Raw genomic sequence first — 21186 nt, forward strand, 5'->3', positions numbered from 1 at the left:
AAAATAGCGACTGATTTTCAATTATTTTTATGCAAATCCACACCATAGGATAAAGACCCCAGTCTCCCATTTTCTAAGATGCACATTTTTTTTCTTTGGTGTTCTTCAGCAACATGTACAAAACATACAATTCATTAAATATGGAAGTTTCCATGTAGGTTTAGCTGGGCAAACATATGTTTAACACTGAGAACAGGTTTAATAGACAGAATTTACATTTACTTACGCATGGTTTTGATTCACTGGATATTGCTTTAATTTTCGCTGTAAATTTGGCAAATAGTCTCTTTTTTGAGGGGGCTGAAAATTGTGCTTACCATAAATTCTGGGTTCTCCCTGAATTGAGAGATCACAGAAAACCAGGGATTCTAACCTTAATTTATCTCTCATTGCCATCATTCATTAATCTCATTTCATATCACAACCATTTACTCCTGGGTCCCGTAACACAAAGTTAAGCGATTAATTGCTATATAATGAAATGGCCTATCAAGATGTAGACTTGTAGAATGACTAGGAACCAATCTGATTTATATTGGGGTCTGTATCATACCTTATATGTGATGTGATAAATATAGAAGCAATTGGTGGCCTCTTTTCATGTTCAATCCATGAATATATGGAGGGTTTTGAACATTTTTTCAACCATGAATTTGTACTGTCCATCTCTTATAAAACAAAATTAGTTTTTAATTAAGATTGCATTATTAGTTCATGTGCAGGCATCTCAGGTATAGATGCAGTATCACAAGTTCACAACATTATGAATACCCCTGAGTGTGCTGCATCACCACTCCTACCTGTGCATTATTTGCATCAACATCCACAAGTTTTCATTCACACCTCCGTTATGGTTTGGTAAAAGTGACATAATTAAGTAACAAATTAACATGTATCATTAAAATGGATACATCTTTAATAGTGAATGATTCAATAAATCCATCATGTTAAATTTTCAAAATAATAACTCTCAACCAAGGTTTGAGAGAAATCGTCTTAATTGTTGATTCAGTGAAAAAAAAATATATTACATTCTCTTGAAGACGTTTGTAGGACATTGATTATAATAAAGAAATTTATTCAAAATTTGTACATATATAGGTGAAATTGATTAGATAAATCAGACCTTTTAACAGACAACTCTGGCATGGAGGACATTCATAACGCTGTTCATAGGTTTATGAACAACTTTTAAAATGACTGAAACATGGCAAGCAGATTGTGCACCTTTTAACATGTTCACTGTTGAAACATGTTTTTTGGGGAAAGTTTCTTATAATAGAAAAACAATTATTAAAAAAAATTGAAATTTAGTCACTGTATATTACGAGATACATGTTCTTTGCTTGGAGACAGATTGGTGACTTCAACTTCAAGTTGTTTGAAAATCATTTGTAACTTTACAAACAGGTCTATGACACAGCTCTATTTACATCAGCCTCTGCGCTTTCATCAAGTTTTCAACAACTTTGAAAAAGTGGTATCTGCATCTGTTTTCTTCAACATCAATTAATTTGGTCATAAGCTGAGGAGTTCCCCTCTCATATTCAACCCAAATAATTTTATAAAATTTAATTGGCTTTAAATATTGTCTCCCTAGATTTGGATTACCTTTCTTCTGAAATGCACTGTATTGGTGAAGGAGAAGAAAAACAACAAAATTAGCAGTGAAATTTTGTATATTTTCATGATACACCATCTGATCGATGTGAAGAATAAAGTTCTATATTTTCAAATAATTATTCAAACACAATTAGGCAACTTGACAGCAAGATAAATTACCTTGTGGTGTACATCAGGGGAAGCACAAGGCATTTCGTTCTCAATTGAATAACATGAATATCATAGAGCTTCATGACCCAGACATCTCTATTTGACACTCTTCTTTCTTCTTGCTTACTTTTTCTTCCTAATTTTTAAGATTTTTTAAAATTCTCCTCTATTTTTCATTTTTTAACTGCTTGAAAAATCAGGAGGGGGGGGGGGGGGAAGTAACCTACGGTATATGTCCTCATAGTGGCACTCCCCTGGGTCTGCTCTCATCCCAATTTGCTGATGCTTGTCTGATCTCATCCCACATAATGAAATCCCCGTTTCTCTAAAACTGGCTTGTCTAATGACTGTCAAGTCTGAACACCACTTCGTGACCAATAAACCATTGATCTGAGTGTGATAGGCTATACTCATTCCATGCACTTTCCACTTGGTATAAGAATATGTAAGAAAGATATACAAGATACATGTATTTTTATTACCAGATAAACTCGTAATAAAGATAGATGAAGTGGCAAATACACCTGTCAATTATTTGACAATACACCCATATTGATAGAAGCATTCAATTTGCGATTTCGAACATAGAGATTTGCCTAAAGGGACCATGAAGATCTAGCATTATGCAAAAGTACATCTCCTGTCTGCTCAAAACTCCTCAACTTTGAAGTTTTTTGGTTGATAATGCATGATCATGTTTCTTTTATAAAATAGGTTGTATAAAAATAAACAAGTGCAACCCAGGGAGCCACCCAACTATATTGTTGTACACACGTAGGACCACAGGTTTGACAACCTCACCTAAACAAGATTTTTAAGCTGTAAAATTTACATGCATGTATTTACCCCTTTCAAATTTTTGGCTTAAACACCAGACACATATTAGTTTTTCCCCTCTCAATTTTTTTTTCATTTTAGCATCCTTAACATGTCATCTGGGTTTTTTTTAACATGTTTTTCTGGGTGTAAGGGTGCGCAGTAATAAAGTGGAATCACTGGGAAGAGTGATGTAATCCTTCACAGTCTTTTCTGGCAATCAATGCAGTATAAACAGTCTTTCCTGTTGCTGGAACTATTGATGTTCAAGTCCATCACAATTCATCATCCATCATCCCCTTCTTTTTCATTTAAATGTGATGGAGGGCAATGTTCATAGTACTGGTCTTTCTTAACCTCTGAATGTTCACTGCTTTGATGCCAGCTCTCGCTGGATTGTTCTTTGCTAGTTGGTTGTTTTTGTTTGTTAGCTTCTGCTTGGAGAAGAAGCTGCAAGACATCTTCCTCAAACTGTTTTTCCACAGCAGATTCCTGGGTCAAAAAAAAAAAGATTAAAATGTATTGGTAATTCATGATGTCCATGGTACATGTACTACATTATAATTCTTTGTGTTCCACAGAATAGTTCATTTTGATTAATATGAAAACACACACATACAAAGATCAGCAATAAAAGTGTACTGACACTGTTGTATTCCATTTAACATTTGATTTCAGTGAAATGCACTTTCTTTTAAGACCTTAGTCTGAATTATATCAGGAATAATGCTCAACAAGTTAGTAATGATATAGTGGCACAAGTTAAGTTATACATCATACTGCACATGTGTCATTTACATTCTTTATTAGGTGAATTTCTAGGTTGTGAAGAGCATCCTGTTTTCCAAAGAGATTCAAGTGCTGATGTTAGAGCATTCGCATATCTTACCATATGCACCACTTCTTCAGGCTTTTTCTCTGGCTTTCCTGACAGCCAGGTTAACTGCAATGGGTTGTTAGGTAGACCAAATTCATTTGAGACAGCCATTTCCTAAAATCAAGAAGAAAAAAAAAATTTTAAAGAAAATAATGATGAAAAAATATTAAAGCCTGGCATGCACTATACAATTCGTTGAAATCAGAATTTTAAAGATAATGTAATAAAATTTTTATATGAACATTCCAACCAAAAAAATCTTAGGAGTCAGATATCAAAATAGTGGTAGGACTAGTTTGAGCCTCCATGTAGGAATAAAGACATGCTCAATTACAAATTGCAATGATGTCATCATCGGCTTCGAGTTGAAGCCAATTTGGACTTTACTCCGACCACAGGGCTTGCCGCAAAGCAAAATTATGATTTCAGTATTCCTAACATCATGCAGAACTAATGAAATAATTCTACTTCTTGAAGCTTACACATTTAAAGTAAAATGTTATTTATTGAAAAAAATCATGTCATATCGGGTCGCATAGTGTGCGCTGGGCTTAACAACTTTTTCTCCATAATAATTTGAGTCGTTAATATAAAAAATTTAAATTCAAAAATTTAAATCTAAAACACTAACAAAATAATCATGTCATATGATATGACTGCCAGGTCAGGTACACAAAATGTAGATGTTCAAAGTTGCTCTTCATGTTGTGTACAGGTTATACGAGTAGTCGATTGAAATATGAAGAGATGGCACAAATGAAGGGTTGTAAACAAAAGGTAAGCTGTAGTTTTAGCAATACCCATTATATAGCCTTTGATGACAGGTCTTTGGGCCGCATGTATTCCTTTTCACTTTTTAAGCAATAACTTTTGTACAGCATACAGCAAGCATGGAAATTTCAGTTTCAAAACCATCCTTCATGAATGGGCATTTTTACAGATAACTCATACCATTTAAAGGGGCAATTGTGAAATCCAAAACAGAAAAGACAGCGAAAATCTAGCCAGATTGATTCCCGAATCACCAAATCAACTCAGCCGAATATGCGATGACTTTATACTGATAATTTGAAAATATTGTAACAGATATCATTTCAAATATTCACAACGGTCAAAAATTTGCGTAAAAATTAAATGCATGTATACAACATTTCTGCTTATAGAAGCAAACCAAATAGGTGGATATTAGCCTAAAAAAACTAATTGATATGACCATTAAAAGGTCTTTTTAGAAAACATCTGCACATACAATGGTAGCCTTTTTATATTTTATATTCTTTCTCATTTCTGCATGTAGATCTAACCTCTACATTTTTCATTAATCTTTTAAACTTACAGCAGCAGCAGCAGATGAGAACTCAATTATAGCACTTCCATTCCGCTTGCTTGACAATATCAAATTCTTGACCTGTCCATACTGAAAATGAGTAGATGAAGGGGGAGAAGATGAAAGAGGAGATGAGAACAATCTAATTAGAAAGATAAGAAACATAAATATCTGTATCACATTTGGACAAAATGCAAATGACAACAATACAACTTGTTGTGAATCTTTGTAGTTCATCTTGTGAGTGGTGATATGCAATGATAAAAATATTATGTGATAAAATCGTATATTTACTTATCAATTGAAATAAAAAATAAATTTGAAAAAACAAATACCCTGTCCAAAAAAACAAATTATACAAAGCCTCTTACGGTCATGTATGGACTGTGTTATTCAATTATGCAGCATTCACAATATCATATGATTCTTTTCATAACTTGTGTAATATTTTATTCTATTATCAAACAGGTTTATGTATTTTGGAAATGAGGTCTCAAACAACTGTTATCGAAAAGATTACTCAATTTTCATTTATCCAAAGATGTACCATTCATCCAAAGATACAGGGTTCCAAATTAGAATCTTCATGTGACAATTACACATAATCACTATTCCCAGACAGTACATTCTAGCAACCAACTGATGTAATAATAGCTTACTTTTCCAAAAATGCGTTTCAAGAAAGCATAATCGTATCCTCCATTTGTTACATCTCCTTTCTGTGCTTTCCATTTTATCTTCAATTTAGGGGATGTATCTGAAGAGATCATATAAATCAGAGCAATTTAATAAGGGGAGGTACATTGAACATGTATGGTAAAAGTAAGTGGACAACAATAGATTGTAAACATATAACTCAAGTTTAGTAGTGATGGGGAGGACAAAAATATATGTAGTGGACCAGATTACTCTGAAATAAGATTTCTTTCTTTTTTTTTTAAATCCCAACATTCAAAGGAAATTGACACATGTCTGGAAAAATCATCATCTACTTTTAAAAATAGTTCATACATGAGAGGAATTAAAAAAATCATCTTTGCCACAACAATTACAAAATTTACAATGCACACACAAACAACAATGAATTACCTACAAACTTAATACCAGTGCATGTAGTTCAATAATGAAAATGCTTTCCTTTAATTTTTAAGTGTCTGTAATGTATTGGGAAAATTGAAGAGGAGAGATACCTTCATGCAGAGGAGGAGCAGAATGGAGTTCATTTCTTAGAAGCTCTTGTTCTTTCTTCAACGTCTGTGATCCTTCTTCCCTCAATCGCTTGATCTACAATGTGATGAAATAAAAACCCTATTAGAACTCTCATTTTACAACATGAAATCCATGGCATCATGGATCAGCAGCTGTGTTAGCAGTATGGACAACATAACCTTCAAAGCCAAGTGTACATTCAGATTTCTCTGGAATCTCTATCTGACACTTTATGAAAATTTGACTTTTTTCTTTTAATATAGCATTGTGTCCTCTCTAAATAATGTTTTTGTTTTTCTGAATAGAATGAAGCCCTTCGGTAGACCCTTTAAACATTTCTAAATGTGTGTATTTTACAAAGAAAGTACTTGTATATAAAACAAGTTATGAATAAGATTGCATCCTGAAAGTTTCATCCTATTCTTAGTTTGAGAAGTGGTCTCATACCAAAATGAATTCTGTGAAACTCTCAAGTAAATTCTTCTACATTTTGGCCTAACTAAGAAAATGAACAAGTATAAAAAAAAAAGGTAAAATTCAAAAACCTGTGGCCTTGATCTGTGGTACAAATCTAGTTTGGTCAACATGGGCAAAATGGCCTGACTTATCTCACACTTGTCTTGCAGTAATAGTCCAATAGCCCTCTATTTTCATGGATTTATGATAAATTACCTTTTCCTCCAAGGAAATTATATCAGTTGTTGAAGTTTCTTGTTCTTTCTTGTATGAGGCTTCTCTTGATTCAAGGTCTGAAAAGTAAAGGATAAGTATATATAATCTAAGTGGCAGCCATTAATATATGTAGCTGGGATGATGAATTAAATTGTTTCTAAAGTAAAGCAAGAACTTTGAGGTGAATAGCATATGGAGAGCTATACAAGATATTAAAGTTTATCCCAATGTAGGCATTGTGTAACTGGGTATTTAGCAAAGTGTAATGGTGTTTCTAGGGCAACTGTCTTTAATAAATTATGTCATAATATATTTTGTAATAAAATGGTTTACGTAATTAAAACATAAATCCAAAATAAATCCGTAATCAAATTTCACTTGATGGAAATAAACCTGATTACGAATCCCATTTGGCTTGACATTTGCAAAGTAATCCATGACTTTATGAACAGCTGTATCAAATTGCCCCAGGGGTACAGCATATATATTACTAATCAATTACAAATTTCAAACATTTCTGACATATGCTGATCAGTAAGTGCATACAACAAAGATCTTCATCGGTCAAACAATTTGCAAATCCTGGAAAGTCTTTTGTGAAAGGGGTATTGGCTATATTGTCAAAATGGTATTAATTCCACATTGGGTTGTACCACTGACAAATATCCCCTGATATTTGATAACAACAATTAAAAAAATGAAGCATAAAACCATGATATGGAGAATGTTAAAGTCTGTTCTATCCTCTACACTTTATTAAGCTATTATGACATAGGCTTCAATGACTGATAAATAATCATACTTGTATGCGTGTGAAAAATACAACAAGAACCAGAAGAATGACTGAGCTATTGCTACATGAGCAGAACCCCCCCCCCAAAAAAAAAAAGAGAGAGATTAAAAAATAACGTCTCCTACAAAGTCTGCCAAATATATGAATAAAAAACAGCTGATAAATTATTTTACTGTACCTTCTTTAATTTTTCTCCTTTTTCCCTCGAGTGCTTTGTTCCTGAGTTCTGCTGCCTTCTTTGCTTTGAGAACTTTATCATAAGTAGCCTGAAAATGAAACAAAATTGCTCACTTAAAATAATTTCATCACAATGATAAACGTCATTCTAAAAAGTTGTGTCATATAGAAACAAATTATTCACTTAATCATTAAGTTGTAATATGAGAAAATCATTGACCAATAACAGTACTGTTTTCTTTGTCTTTCTCAGTTTTGTATTGAATGATTGTATCATATAAAATGTGTTAAAAAAACGGATACTTGATTACTCTTATGTCCAAGTTCCATGACCTAGATCCATAAAATTTCAGTTATGAGGGTAATTCAACAACCCCCCCAAATATGACCAAAGTTCATTGACCCTAAATGACCTTTGACCTTGGTCATGTGACCAGACACTCAGGTAGGGAATTCATAATACATGTACTTGATTACCCTTTATGTCCAAGTTGCATGACCTAGGTCCATATCATTTCTAAGTTATGATGACATTCCAAAACTTTGGGTTAAGACTTCAAAGTTAATCCCAGAACATAGTCTATGTTCATTGACCCTAAATGACCTTTGACCTTCATTATGTGACAGGAAATTCAGGCAGGATATTCAGTAATATTTGATTAACCTTATGTCCAAGTTTTATGAACTAGGACTATATACTTTCTAAGTTATCATGACATTTCAAACATTTTAACTTTCAGTTAAAATTTCAATGTTAACACTGCCGCTGCTGTTGTTGGAAAAGCAGCACCTATACAAAAAAATTATATTTTGTTCCAAGGCTTTGGTTAATGTAAGCTCTGATGAGATGAATGACTAGTTTTAAATGTCGGAAAACAACATTCTCTTAATGAACAAGTTATTTTGTAAGAAAACATCCATAATGTGTTTATGAATTTACATTCAAACAATTAGAAGTGGATGATGTTTTTAACTTAGTTTTAAGCCTTTCTCCTTCTAGTAGCCTAAATATTCTCATCTTTGACTCAAAATTATGTCTTGCTCCTCCCTTTATCTGAAAGTCTCTTTGTAAAATGTTTAATCTTAGTTTAATATTGGGAACCATTCTTAATGATTGGAAGACATCAAGAACAACAACAACAATATATAAAGGAGAAGGTTTTAAGTCTGATAGGACAAACTATTGACTAATCTCTATTGTTTGTTACATTTCTGAATTAATTGGAAAGATGGTTCAAAATCAACTCCTTGATTACCTACAGAAATGCGATCTCATTAATGTCAATCAATTTTGCTTTTATTTGTAATCATTCCACAGTATTTTCCTTACATAGGGTAGTAGATGATTGGTATGAGGCATTCAATGATCATGAAGACATGATACTGGTTCAAATACTAACAAAGTCAATCTTATATTACTAATCAATGTTAATAGAATTAGAAGTTGGCAAGAATGAAATTGCCTTGTAATTAATGTAGATAAAACTAAGGCAATGAACCAATTCAACAACTCTGTTAGGTACTAGATAGAAGTAGACCAAAATTCAAACTGGAATTTTCTCATAAATCTTCAAAAGTTGTTAGCCTATAAGATATTTTTGCTTGGCAAACTTCAATCTTTTCTACATAAATCATTGTTAAATACACTGTATAAGTCTAATATTTTACAATGTTTAGATTATGCCATATCAGTTTGGGGCAACAGTTTAGGAATTACAGCTAGTTCACAATTACATTTACAGAAGAGGTCTGATATTTGTATTCTTTGTCATTATTACTGCTGATCATATATTATTTCTGCACGTTTTAATTGTTATTTTTTTATATATTGCACTATGTCACAGGATAGCAGAGTAATATATTTCAATAACTAAATAAATCAGTAATTAGGATTTAGTACAAAATCTTAAGAACTAAAATAAGCAATAGATCACAGGAAACTTTTACTTTGGTAAAAGGTTATAAAATGCATGGTTGACTCTAGAAAGTGTTTACAGGTATTACATAAACCGAGTACAAAATCTTAAGAACTAAAATAAGCAATAGATCACAGTAAACTTTTACTTTGGTAAAAGGTCATAAAATGCATGGTTGACTCTAGAAAGTGTTGACAGGTATTACATAAACCGAGTACAAAATCTTAAGAACTAAAATAAGCAATAGATCACAGGAAACTTTTAATTTGGTAAAAGGTTATAAAATGCATGGTTGACTCTAGAAAGTGTTGACAGGTATTACATAAACCGAGTACAAAATCTTAAGAACTAAAATAAGCAATAGATCACGGGAAACTTTTACTTTGGTAAAAGGTTATAAAATGCATGGTTGACTCTAGAAAGTGTTGACAGGTATTACATAAATTGGTCACTCTAAACTAAAGACAGTCAGATTGCTAGAGCCTTGTTAATCCACAAAACATTACTCAATGGATAATACTGACCCTTGCATCCTCATCACTTAGTACTTCTAAAGCTTTGGCAAGCTTCTCCCACTCTGCAGCTGGATGGAAAAATGGAAGCAAACATATATGGCATTATTATTTATCATACAGCTAATGGAATGAAAGGAGAATACAACATAATTGGAAAGTTAATTCAAAAGTACAAAGAAAATTAGAAAAGGGGATTGGTGAGGGTTTGAAAAGAACCAGACAACCTGTATTCATGGGGGGGGGGGTAAAAAAATTGTAATCACTATGCATGACTATGGAGATTTCAAATTGTTGGCAAAGGTTATATCGTTGTGATGTTGGGAAAGGACAACTCGTCCTCCATTTGCACTATACACAAAATGACGGAAAAGGTCATCAATTCAAATTTTTACTAATAAGTAGGCCTATATTCTTCTTTTATAAGGACAAAGGTCAGGCCAATACTCTTTTAATGTTATCTTAATCATTGCCCAAGGGAAAAGGTGCTAAGTTGAGAAAAAGCACAAATTTATAATAAAGTATGTACAGGACAGATGGGATCTGTGTCGTCCTTATCCTTTCAAGTTGCCAATTTGACATTTATATAGTCTTATTGATCTCATTTTTCAAATGACCACAACTTTTTTCAAACTTTCATGATTAACTCTGACTTATTTTCTACTTTCACACATAACATCCATGTATTCTATTTTAAAAAGAATGTCGATGCTAATTTTACAGACAAAACTTTATTTAGAACAAACCTGATTGTTGCTATTGGAAGTGAAACAATGAATGGTGTCTATAAATTCTAGTGCTTTAAAGAAATACATGTTATGAAATAAAGAAAAGAAAATTTGAAAAAATACACATTATGATTAATGCAAAACCTACATGGAAGTTGTTACACATATATATGTACCAACTTGAATCAACAATTTATTCATACAAATATTTAAGCTTACCAGCATGAGGATTGTCTGGGTTTTTATCTGGATGGCATTTCAGTGCCTTTCTCCTGTATGCTTTCTTAATCTGTTCAAAGAAAAGTTTGAAATTAGTCATGTAACAATTTAACTAGCACATCAATGATGTGGAGCTCATCTGGCATCTCACAACACAATTTAACACAATTTTCATTTCAGCCCAGTTGACACTGTAGTGAATTATATTGGTGACATAAATTGAGGATATAGAATTGAAATTGATGAAGAAATGACATAGAAGCATTTTTTGTGATCTATGAATAAATTTCATATGAATTAAGTATTAATTATTATCTAGTCAAAGTTTCTTAACTCTGTGTAGAAACTTGGTGAACGGTAGCTCTCAGATGGAACAAAAATAACCAAAATCAATCAACAAATAAGTAAGCAATTTTTGTGAGTTTTGAAAATATATGAATTTATAAATAGCAGATTCAATGAGTTTCAAAATTCTATGTTTAAATTTTGTATCACCACCTCGAGCTATCATATAAAGCAAACAAAACTGAAATTGATCAACAAATGAAGAAGAAAAAACATTTTTTTGTGATTTATGAATAAATTTTGCATAAATTAGAATAAATAATTTTCCAGACAAAATTTTGTGTACAAGTTTGGTGAACCTCATGCAGCTCTACCAGATGGAAGAAAAAAAATCAAAATCTGTCAACAAATAAAGAAGAAGAGGAATTTTCTGTGATTTATGAATACATTTTGCATAAATTAGCATAGATAATTTTCTACTGAAAATTTTCAAAATTCTGTGTAGAAGTTTGGTGGGCCTCATGAAGTTCTACCGGATGGAAGAAAAAATATCAAAATCTGTCAACAAATAAAGAAGAAGAGGCATTTTCTGTGATTTCTGAATAAATTTCGCATAAATTAGCATTAGTTATTTTCTACTGAAAATTTCAAAAATCTGTGTAGAAGTTTGGTGAACCTCATAAAGTTCTACAAGATGGAAGAAGAAAAAAAGTAAAAATCGGTCAACAATTAAAGAAGAAAAAGCATTTTATGTGAAATTTTAAAAATATGAATAAATTAATTTCGAATAAATTAGCATAAAAATTGTTCTGGTCAAAATTTCAAAATTCTGTGTAGAAGATTGGTGAACCTCATGAAGCTCTACCAGATGGAAGAAAAAATATCAATATCTGTCAACAAATAAAGAAGAAGAGGCATTTTCTGTGATTTCTGAATAAATTTTGCATAAATTAGCATAAGTAATTTTCTACTGAAAATTTCAAAAATCTGTGTAGAAGTTTGGTGAACCTCATAAAGCTCTACCAGATGGAAGAAAAAAAATCAAAAATCGGTCAACAAATAAAGAAGGAGAAGCATTTTATGTGAATTTTTAAAAATATGCATAAATTAATTTCGCATAAATTAGCATAAAAATTGTTCTGGTCAAAATTTCAAAATTCTGTGAAGAAAATTGGTGAACCTCATGAAGCTCTACCAGATGGAAACAAAAAATTCAAAATCGGTCAACAAATAAAGAAGCATTTTATGTGAATTTTAAAAAACATGCATAAATTAATTTCGCATAAATTAGCATAAAAATTGTTCTGGTCAAAATTTCAAAATTCTGTGTAGAAGTTTGGTGAACCTCATGAAGCTCTACCAGATGGAAGCAAAAAAATCAAAATCGGTCAACAAATAAAGAAGTAGCATTTTTTGTGAATTCTGAAAAATGCGCATAAATTAGCATATTTAATAAATTTCAAAATTCTGTGTAGAAGTTTTGAATGCCCCACCTAGTGCTATCTATAAAGCAAACAGAATTGAAATCGGACTTGAAATGGCAAAGTAGTAGCATTTTGAATTTGTGGACGGACAACAGACGACGGACACCATGCCACGGCATAAGCTCATCTTGCCCTTCGGGCCGGATGAGCTAATAAACTAAAAGATTTCATTACTTTCAAATTATCAAAAAGGCCTATACTTCAAAAATTGACAAGTGTCACACTTTCATTTTTTATCATGTGTCTTGTTAACAATGTTCGTTGTATGACAGTTTGGAAATTGTTTGGCATGGACAAATCATCTAGATTTTACAGGATGAGCAAGTTTTTGATTGGGCGAGTTGGTACCAACATTGTAGGTTTTTGTTCATGGAAAAGAACTTGTAGGAAGAACTATTAAAAGCGAGGTACATGTATGTCCATTTTCTCGTTCTGTGCTCAATATTAACCAGGAAATATAGACCCTTGGCCTTTTCCCCCAAAACAAACTTTTTGTCATGCATATTGTGAAAAAGTAAGATTTCAATATTCTTCTTCTTCCAGAGGTCATTAAGTGCTGCTTCAAAATGATGAAGAAGATAACCAATAATCAATTTGTCAAAACATGCAGGATGATTATCATCATATAGATCTGGAAAACATCACAACACAGGTAATAGTTTCCAGACCTTTTGAGGAAGCACTTTTTCATGTAAACATTTAACATCCTTGCACCAAGTGACTGATACAAAAAAGGATACAGCACGCATATCACGATATGCGTCCTGTATCTGTGGCGAAAGACAAAGAAATCAAGATGGTGACATAAAAACATGGTGGCAAATTTTCCCAATCTTTCCATAATATTTTCTTGTTTTTTAAATAAATTGTTTAAAAATTAAATCAATAATATTGTAGAAATGTTGGAAATGAAGTTGTATCCCATTTACATGATTTAGGGCTAGATCATTTAGAAGGAAAGTAGAAATCTCGGGGGCAAAAGTTTAGGTTTTTTTCGTGGTACACGCACATGAATGGAGTGCAATCCCTGGCTTCGTGCCAGGGTGACCACATGTCCCGTATTTCCCGGGATCGTCCCTTATTTTGCTCCTCTGTCCCGGCGTCCCGACAAACCATTCCGGGACGCCTATTTGTCCCGTATTTCAGAATATTGAAGAAAATACAGTTAATATATAAAGTGAAGAATTTTCATCAATTAACCAACAGATGACGAAGCAGAGACAACAATAAAATCGATAAGTCAATAACTCTTGCAAGTTCTGCGGTGATTTTCTTGCTAACCCAATACATTGCAAATGAACTGGCCTCCCGCATGTGTGTGGCAGGCTACTGGCTCAGCGTGTAGGATCGGAGCAGATTCTCAATGGTGCAAACAATCTCACAGTCATGATAAACATGTTTTACACAAAAATAATCACAAAATCAGCGGGAGATTTGTGTAAATAAATTTTGGATTCTCAGATTACTGATTTGGTGATGTAATCGGAGGAACAAATTTTCACAACTAGATCTAATTGTTTCAGCTTTCATTTTGAGTCTTGTTGTATTTTGTGATCAGTGCGAATTTGAAAATGGGATGGGAGAGACGGGGGGGGGGGAGATGCCTGTGTGCCACGTTATTTCATCTAATTTTTAAATTTGACTGTTTTATTTTTAAATTTTATTCATTTATAAAACATTTTAGTTCTTTAAAATAAAAAAGTATATTAAAAAACACCAAATATCATTGAGATTTTTGTTAAGATGATTGGATTTTTTGTCTGCTTGAAATTTCATTTCTTTTTCCTATCCTTCTTTCTTCATCCTTCCTTCATTCTTGCTTGCCCTTTTTTCATCCATTTATCTTTCTTTCCTAATCCTTTCTCTCTCTCTGTTCATTTTTCCTTCTATCTTTTTTTAGATTTCTTTCTTTTTTAATTTCTTTCATCAATCATTCCTTTCCTTAAACTTTTCTTTGCTTCCTTCTCCCTTCCTCTCGTTTTTTTATTTTCGTTCTTTCTCTCCTTCCACATTTTTCTTTCATTCTTTCCTCCTTTCTTTCATTATTTTATTTTTTTCTTCTAATTATTTTCCCTTCTTCTTTCTTTCCCTCCTCCCTTCTTTTTTTTTCTTCTTTCTGTTTCTTTTTCATTTTATGAAAGAAACCTTTTTCATTCCTTCATTATTTCTTTCTTCCTCTTTTTGTCTTACATATTTTGCTTTCTGTCATTTGCTTTTTTCTTTCAAATATTATTTTGTTCACCTTCCCTTCCTTTCTTTTTTTCCTTATTCATTTAAAGAATGACGGAAACCTTTTTCTCTCTTCTTTTCTCATCCTTCTTTTACTCTAACTTTCTTTTATTTGTTTTCTTTTTCCTGCATTTTCCCCTTCATTTTTTTTTTCTTTCTTCTCAATTCATCTCTTTTCTTTCCTCTTTCCTTTCTCTTTTTTCATTCTTTCGTTCATCCTCCCTTCCTATTCTACATATTTTTTTATAAGTCTAACACTGTGTAGCCTTCTTTGTTGATCTTTTTTTTATCAAGACCTGGCTCGGTCGATCAGCTCATGCAGCGTCCTTTGTCGGTTGTCCCATATTTCACTTTGTGAAATCTGGTCACCCTGCTTCGTGCCCTGACTGAGCCTCTGAGTCATGTGAGTCTGAGGCTGATGTCACCGCGCCGGTAAATGATTTTCATGAATACTGAACTCATCCTAAAGAAACTTACGCCATAGGCTAGATTTGGCATTATCGTGAAAATGGGAACCAGTTCCTAATTTCCACAGGACACTTTTTCACGACAAGACATGACCTACCTACCTTTTCGAGCTTGCTCACTGCTTCACCGCAGCTGGCGCGCTGATTCTAGATAAATCTAATCCTTCAAAGAGCTTAGATCAGAAAGATTGATTTCGTCGCTGTCTTTTCTCTACTCGCTAAAATGGGAACCAGCGTGGAAAACTCCCCATAGAGTTGTACACACTGGTTCCCATTTTAGCGAGTAGAGTAAACTAGTTTACTCTACTCGCTGAAATGGGAACCAGCGCGTACAACTCTATGGAAAAATCCCCATAGATTTGTACACGCTGGTTCCCATTTCAGCGAGTAAACTAGTTTAATCTACTCGCCAAAATGGGAACCAGCGTGGAAAATTCTCAATAGAGTTGTACATGCTGGTTCCCATTTCAGCGAGTAGATAAAGACAGATTACTAGTGATATTTATTTCGTTAGTGATGATTCTCTGACGATATAAATCTGATTAATAAACTGTCTTTATCTACTCGTGAAAATGGGAACCAGCATTTATAATTCAGGAGAATTTTCCTAGATGGTTCCCATTTTGAAGAGTAGATATAAAGAGAGATTGCCAATGAGATTTATTTCGTCAGTGATGATTCTGACGAAATAAATCTGACTAATAAATTGTCTTTATCTACTCGTGAAAATAGGAACCAGCATGTACAATTCATGAGAATTTTCCACGCTGGTTCCCATTTCAGTGAGTAGATTAAACTACTTTACTCGCTAAAATGGGAACCAGTGCGTACAACTCTATGGAAAATTCCCCATAGAGTTGTACACGCTGGTTCCCATTTCAGCGAGTAGAGTTAACTAGTTTAATCTACTCGCCAAAATGGGAACCAGCGTGGACAATTCTCAATAGAGTTGTACACGCTGGTTCCCATTTCAGCGAGTAGATAAAGACAGATTACTAGTGATATTTATTTCGTTAGTGATGATTTTCTGACGAAATAAATTTGATTAATAAATAAACTGTCTTTATCTACTCGTGAAAATGGGAACCAGCATTTATAATTCAGGAGAATTTTCTTAGATGGTCCCCATTTTGAAGAGTAGATATAAAGAGAGATTGCCAATGAGATTTATTTCGTCAGTGATGATTCTGAAGAAATAAATTTCACTAGTAAACTGTCTTTACCTACTCGTGAAAATATAGTTTATTAAAGTGATTCATCCCCATATACATCTTGTTTGTGATTTATTTAGTGAATCGACTTTGTAATTTTTTTTTGTCAACATTGTGAAAGTGGCAGAGTGGTCTTGAAGAGCAGGGAAATGCGGGGTAGATGGATATAATTACAAAAATTATAATTCCGCGGAATCGTCGATGTCATCTGAAAACTTGTCCACCAATGGCAAACTTGGACAATTTAACGTCGCATGAGGAAAGAGGTAACCAGTTGTGTGAGGAGCTTCGCATCGTAAACAAAGCCTCTCGCATCAATTCTTTTCAAAATCGCCGAAGCGAAGTTTCTTTACATATCGTGGTGAAAAGAGGTACGAGTTCGATTTGGCTACCAGTTCCCAAAAGCACGGAATGGCCTCTAATTTTAGGTCACTTTCCACATTGATGATGTCAGAGTTTAAGGATATTGGCTAGTTTTTTTTTTTAGATAATGACCGTCCGCGAAGTTTGGACTGACTGCGGCAACGCAGCTGTGATCATGATGATCGCGAGCGGGGCTTCATTGGGCTGCCTTCGCCGGCTCCCCCCGATGCTCTGAGCTGAGCTGCGCTTGGTCGCTGCTCGAGTGCTACTGAGGTCTGAGCTGATCATGGTACGTACGTTGGTTATACTAGACCACTAAATCAAATTAAACCTTAAGAAACAGAAGGGTTTTGCAATTTCATACTGCTCTTAACATCCACTCACCGCATCTTGATCAGCATCTTGTAGAATCCCAAGGATATCGTACAAATCAAGCTCGGAAATGTTCATCGTGAATTCGTTATTACAACTGGTATGGTGTAGTTGAACAATTCTGTTACAAATCAAGTTAGAAAAAGCGGTGATAAAACTTATTGACTACCAGTACTGAAAACTACTGCATTTTATTTATATCACCTTTATTCAATATGAAAAAAATGGAGTAAAATAGAAATAAGTCAAGATTAATTGTTTTCTTATAGGGAAAAAGTACAGAAATAAAGTTTTAAAAAATTATCTCAGACAAACAATAAGACAAGAAAATACACTTAAATTGATTTTCCGCATAAAAAGACAAGAAAAGGATATAGGTTTTGGGCGGCGAGACGCCGGGCAAATTACAAATTTAAATTAATAAACAGCATGTTTGCACCCCATCCCGCAGAGAGAGGGCGTAGAAGAAGGAAAGATAGTAAGAATGGACTTGAAGGAAAGATAAAATAGGAAGGCCAAATGTGACGAGCGAAGAAAAGAAAGGAAGGATATAAAGGATCGAGTGGAATCCAAAGTATCATTGATAGGCTTATAATTTACTTCTTTACAATACTCACAAAATTACTTTATGGACTTAAGTACAATGAAATATGAAGAAAAGAACGAAAAAGAGCATAGAGAAAAGGGCATTTTGTCCATAAAGTTTTGACAAGCCCCGACCCCTCCAGGCTCTCAATGCATCTGGCAAGTTCTTTTTTTAAGCTGCAACGCACGGGTTCTACACTGTTAAAAAAAAACTGATTTTACAGAAAAATAAAAGAAGATTTTGCAGAAAGCAATACCAGAATCATTCTTTAAATTCATGAAACAGGAATTTTTCTGCAATTTAACAGAACAGGTCTGTTAGAAAAAGGGAAAAGAGTGTTTTATTTAAGGAAATTTGTAAGATTACACACACCAAATACCAATTTCCTGTAAGATTTCGCAATCTGGTAAGATTACAGGTGTTCTCGAGACTCTGCTGCAGGAACTTCTTTTAGTTTAAGGATAAATTTTCTAACAGTGTACCCCCCCCCCCCTCTCTCTCTCTCTCTCGCGGCCATCTCCTACATAATAGAGGAGGTAATAGGGATATTCACCCGGATTCATTTCTCTCTCTTTTTTTTTCTTTATAGTGTCTTCTCCTTTCACCTTTATTGCAATCTCTTGGTTTTCAAACAATTCTTTTTATGATAATAATCATGCTTTCACAAGCCCTCCCTTGACAGAATACTTTCAAATAATATTGATATACACTGTATTTCCCTTCCTGAGGGGTGAGAACCCCACCCCTTACATTGGCCTCTCTCCCAGTATGGAATCTTGTGACATGCCGTCAGATGACGTTAATGAAAGGAAAAGCCTGGGGGGGGGTCAAATGTATTGCTGTACACATGACCAATTATTTGCAAACACCCATAAACGAGTTTTTCTGTGTATGCAAAATGCTCCCTTAATTAAATAAGTTCTTCGTGGGCTTCATTTACACATTTTGGCCACTAAAACAGTTGTCTCCAGAATATGACCCGGGGGAAAAGCTTGGGGAAAATCATACCCCAAACATGTTTGGCTAGTCTTTGAAAAAAAAAGCTTTAGAAAAAAACATACCCTTAATACGTTTGAATGAACATCTGCACCATATCATTGTATGTATCTCGAGAAATATTGGAATAATTTCCAAGTTGAAATTTATTTTACCACACAAAACTTTATTTATATTGTATTATTCGTTAATACTCCCGTATATAACATATTGTAACGTTGTTTGGGCTAATTGTGGTTCCACAAAACTTACTTCTATTTCTAAATTACAAAAAAGAGCAATTCGCATTTGTACAGGATCACATTATTTGGCTCACACCGATCCTTTATTTTTTAAACTGAAGACATTAAAAATTGCCGACTTATATACTATTCAAATAACTATAATTATGTTTAAATATATTAACAATCTGCTCCCTTCGTCTTTTGATAACATGTTCAAATTTAATAGTTCTGTCCATACTTACCCAACGCGCATATCCGGAAACTTTCATCTCTCTAACCCCAGACTGTTAATTGCCTCTAAATCAATTCGACACCATGGTCCTGACATTTGGAATGGTCTTCCAAACAATATTAAAACGTGTTCAACCATATACTCATTAAAAGCCACTCTAAAGAAAACTATCATTCAATCTTATCAACCCCACCCTACAAATTAAAACATTCACTCAAATATTCACATTCGCTATTTAATATTCTGATTTTACTCAACTGCTATACACAGCACCAGCACCTGCACTTGCAATGCACCCACTTGGTCAGTAAATATCAATCTTAGTCACGAATCTTTTATGAGGCCGCCATCAATTTTAACCGCTCACGATGGCGGTCTCCTGCGTTCATTTATTACATTATATATATATATATATATATGTTTAAATTTAAAAAAGATTAATTTATACTCACATCCTTATTTGTATTTATTATGTAATATGACCACATTGTTTATATTGTGAATTATTTTGTATATTGTAATTATAAATAATTTTGTATTGTGTTTTTGAACGCAGAAATAAAAGCAAACAAACAAACAATATTTCTCAGTTCATGTCCATGTATGAGTCCATTATTGACTTTTTATATTTTTTGGCCTTCATTCATTGGTCTCTACGTATTATACTTCCCTCCCTATTTAATTTATATTTGAGAGCACTGAAAGATAGACTCTATGCTCGACCACAAAACACTTAAAAAGGGTTTTGTTTGTTTTTACCATCCGGCGATATACGCCCTTACTGTGAAAGGGATATTAAGTTTTGTGAAATCAACAAAATCAAGAAAAGGGGAGTTTATACCATTTCACATTTTCAACAGTATAGCTTGTGCGCATGCTTTTGGAATTTCATCATGAAAATGAAAATAGGATATTTGAGACAGACATTATTCACGATAGGAAAAACGAGAAAAAATACTTGTTAGGGTACTCTGAGATCAAGCAACCACATAGGGTCCTTATTTAAAGTGCCATGGACGAGTGTAGTGCCCCCCCCTCCACCACCACCAAGCCCATGTATTTGGGGTCTCTTTCTGTCACAACTACGTTTAATTGATCTTTTTCCTTTTCTCTCAACTGTTCAATAACAAAAGGGTTGGTGATAAATTCAAGCCGATCTTCATTTCACAATCATTTCCCATTGAGAGTAGGGGTGCTGCGTGTTATTCTTCATAGAAAGCACCCATGTAAGCTGTGCCAATCGTAGAAACCAAAATTATTTCCATTTTGTAGTGAAACACTTTTTCTTTTTACTTGCCAAATTTCTCTGGACCGAAATGACCTACATTTTGCAGTGAAGTGTTTTTTGCTTGTCAAATTTCTCAAACCAAGTCAATGTTTTATTTTTTGCTTTCTTTAATAATTTATGTTGGTGTTATATTCTAACTTTTAAGTTTGTATATCTTTTCCCATCTTCCTGGATTATTCCTCATGCTTTCTGTTTCAATCTTTTACCTGTTCTCTGTTAGAATTTCTTGCTCACTCTTCTCCCCACTCTCTCTACCACTCAATTTCTTTCCTTCTTCTTCTTCCCTTTAATAGCTAAAATTTCCTTCACACTCATTCTCTTTTCATCTTCATAACATTTCTTTTCTCATCTTTGATGTTATTTGTTCTGTCAAACAAGAAATATGCTTTGTCTGAACTGTGCCTGACAATGCATTAGTGTATTTTATTTT

At 33.5% G+C, this 21186-nt stretch overlaps 1 protein-coding gene across 1 annotated transcript; it reads right to left on the reverse strand.

The window, feature by feature from the left end:
- Positions 1 to 2727: 2727 nt before the first annotated feature.
- LOC121418857 (dnaJ homolog subfamily C member 17-like) lies at positions 2728 to 17566 on the reverse strand. Its single transcript, XM_041613041.1, has 10 exons — positions 17443 to 17566; positions 11020 to 11089; positions 10085 to 10143; positions 7646 to 7733; positions 6675 to 6751; positions 5984 to 6077; positions 5453 to 5550; positions 4803 to 4883; positions 3479 to 3580; positions 2728 to 3081 (listed from the first exon to the last, which is right to left on the reverse strand). The coding sequence occupies exons 1-10, from the start codon at positions 17506 to 17508 to the stop codon at positions 2875 to 2877; spliced, it is 942 nt and encodes a 313-aa protein (XP_041468975.1). The 5' UTR covers positions 17509 to 17566; the 3' UTR covers positions 2728 to 2874.
- Positions 17567 to 21186: the final 3620 nt, after the last annotated feature.

Source organism: Lytechinus variegatus, chromosome 7, assembly GCF_018143015.1.
Source record: "Lytechinus variegatus isolate NC3 chromosome 7, Lvar_3.0, whole genome shotgun sequence".
In the NCBI taxonomy this organism is placed as follows: Eukaryota; Metazoa; Echinodermata; class Echinoidea; order Temnopleuroida; family Toxopneustidae; genus Lytechinus; species Lytechinus variegatus.

Coding starts and splice junctions, on each gene's coding strand:
- LOC121418857 (XM_041613041.1), bottom strand. CDS start 17,508: ATGAACATTTCCGAGCTTGATTTGTACGATATCCTTGGGATTCTACAA. Junction 11,090..17,442: donor AAGATGCTGATCAAGATGCG/GTGAGTGGATGT, acceptor TTCTTTGAACAG/ATTAAGAAAGCATACAGGAG. Junction 4,884..5,452: donor TGAAACGCATTTTTGGAAAA/GTAAGCTATTAT, acceptor ACTCATTTTCAG/TATGGACAGGTCAAGAATTT.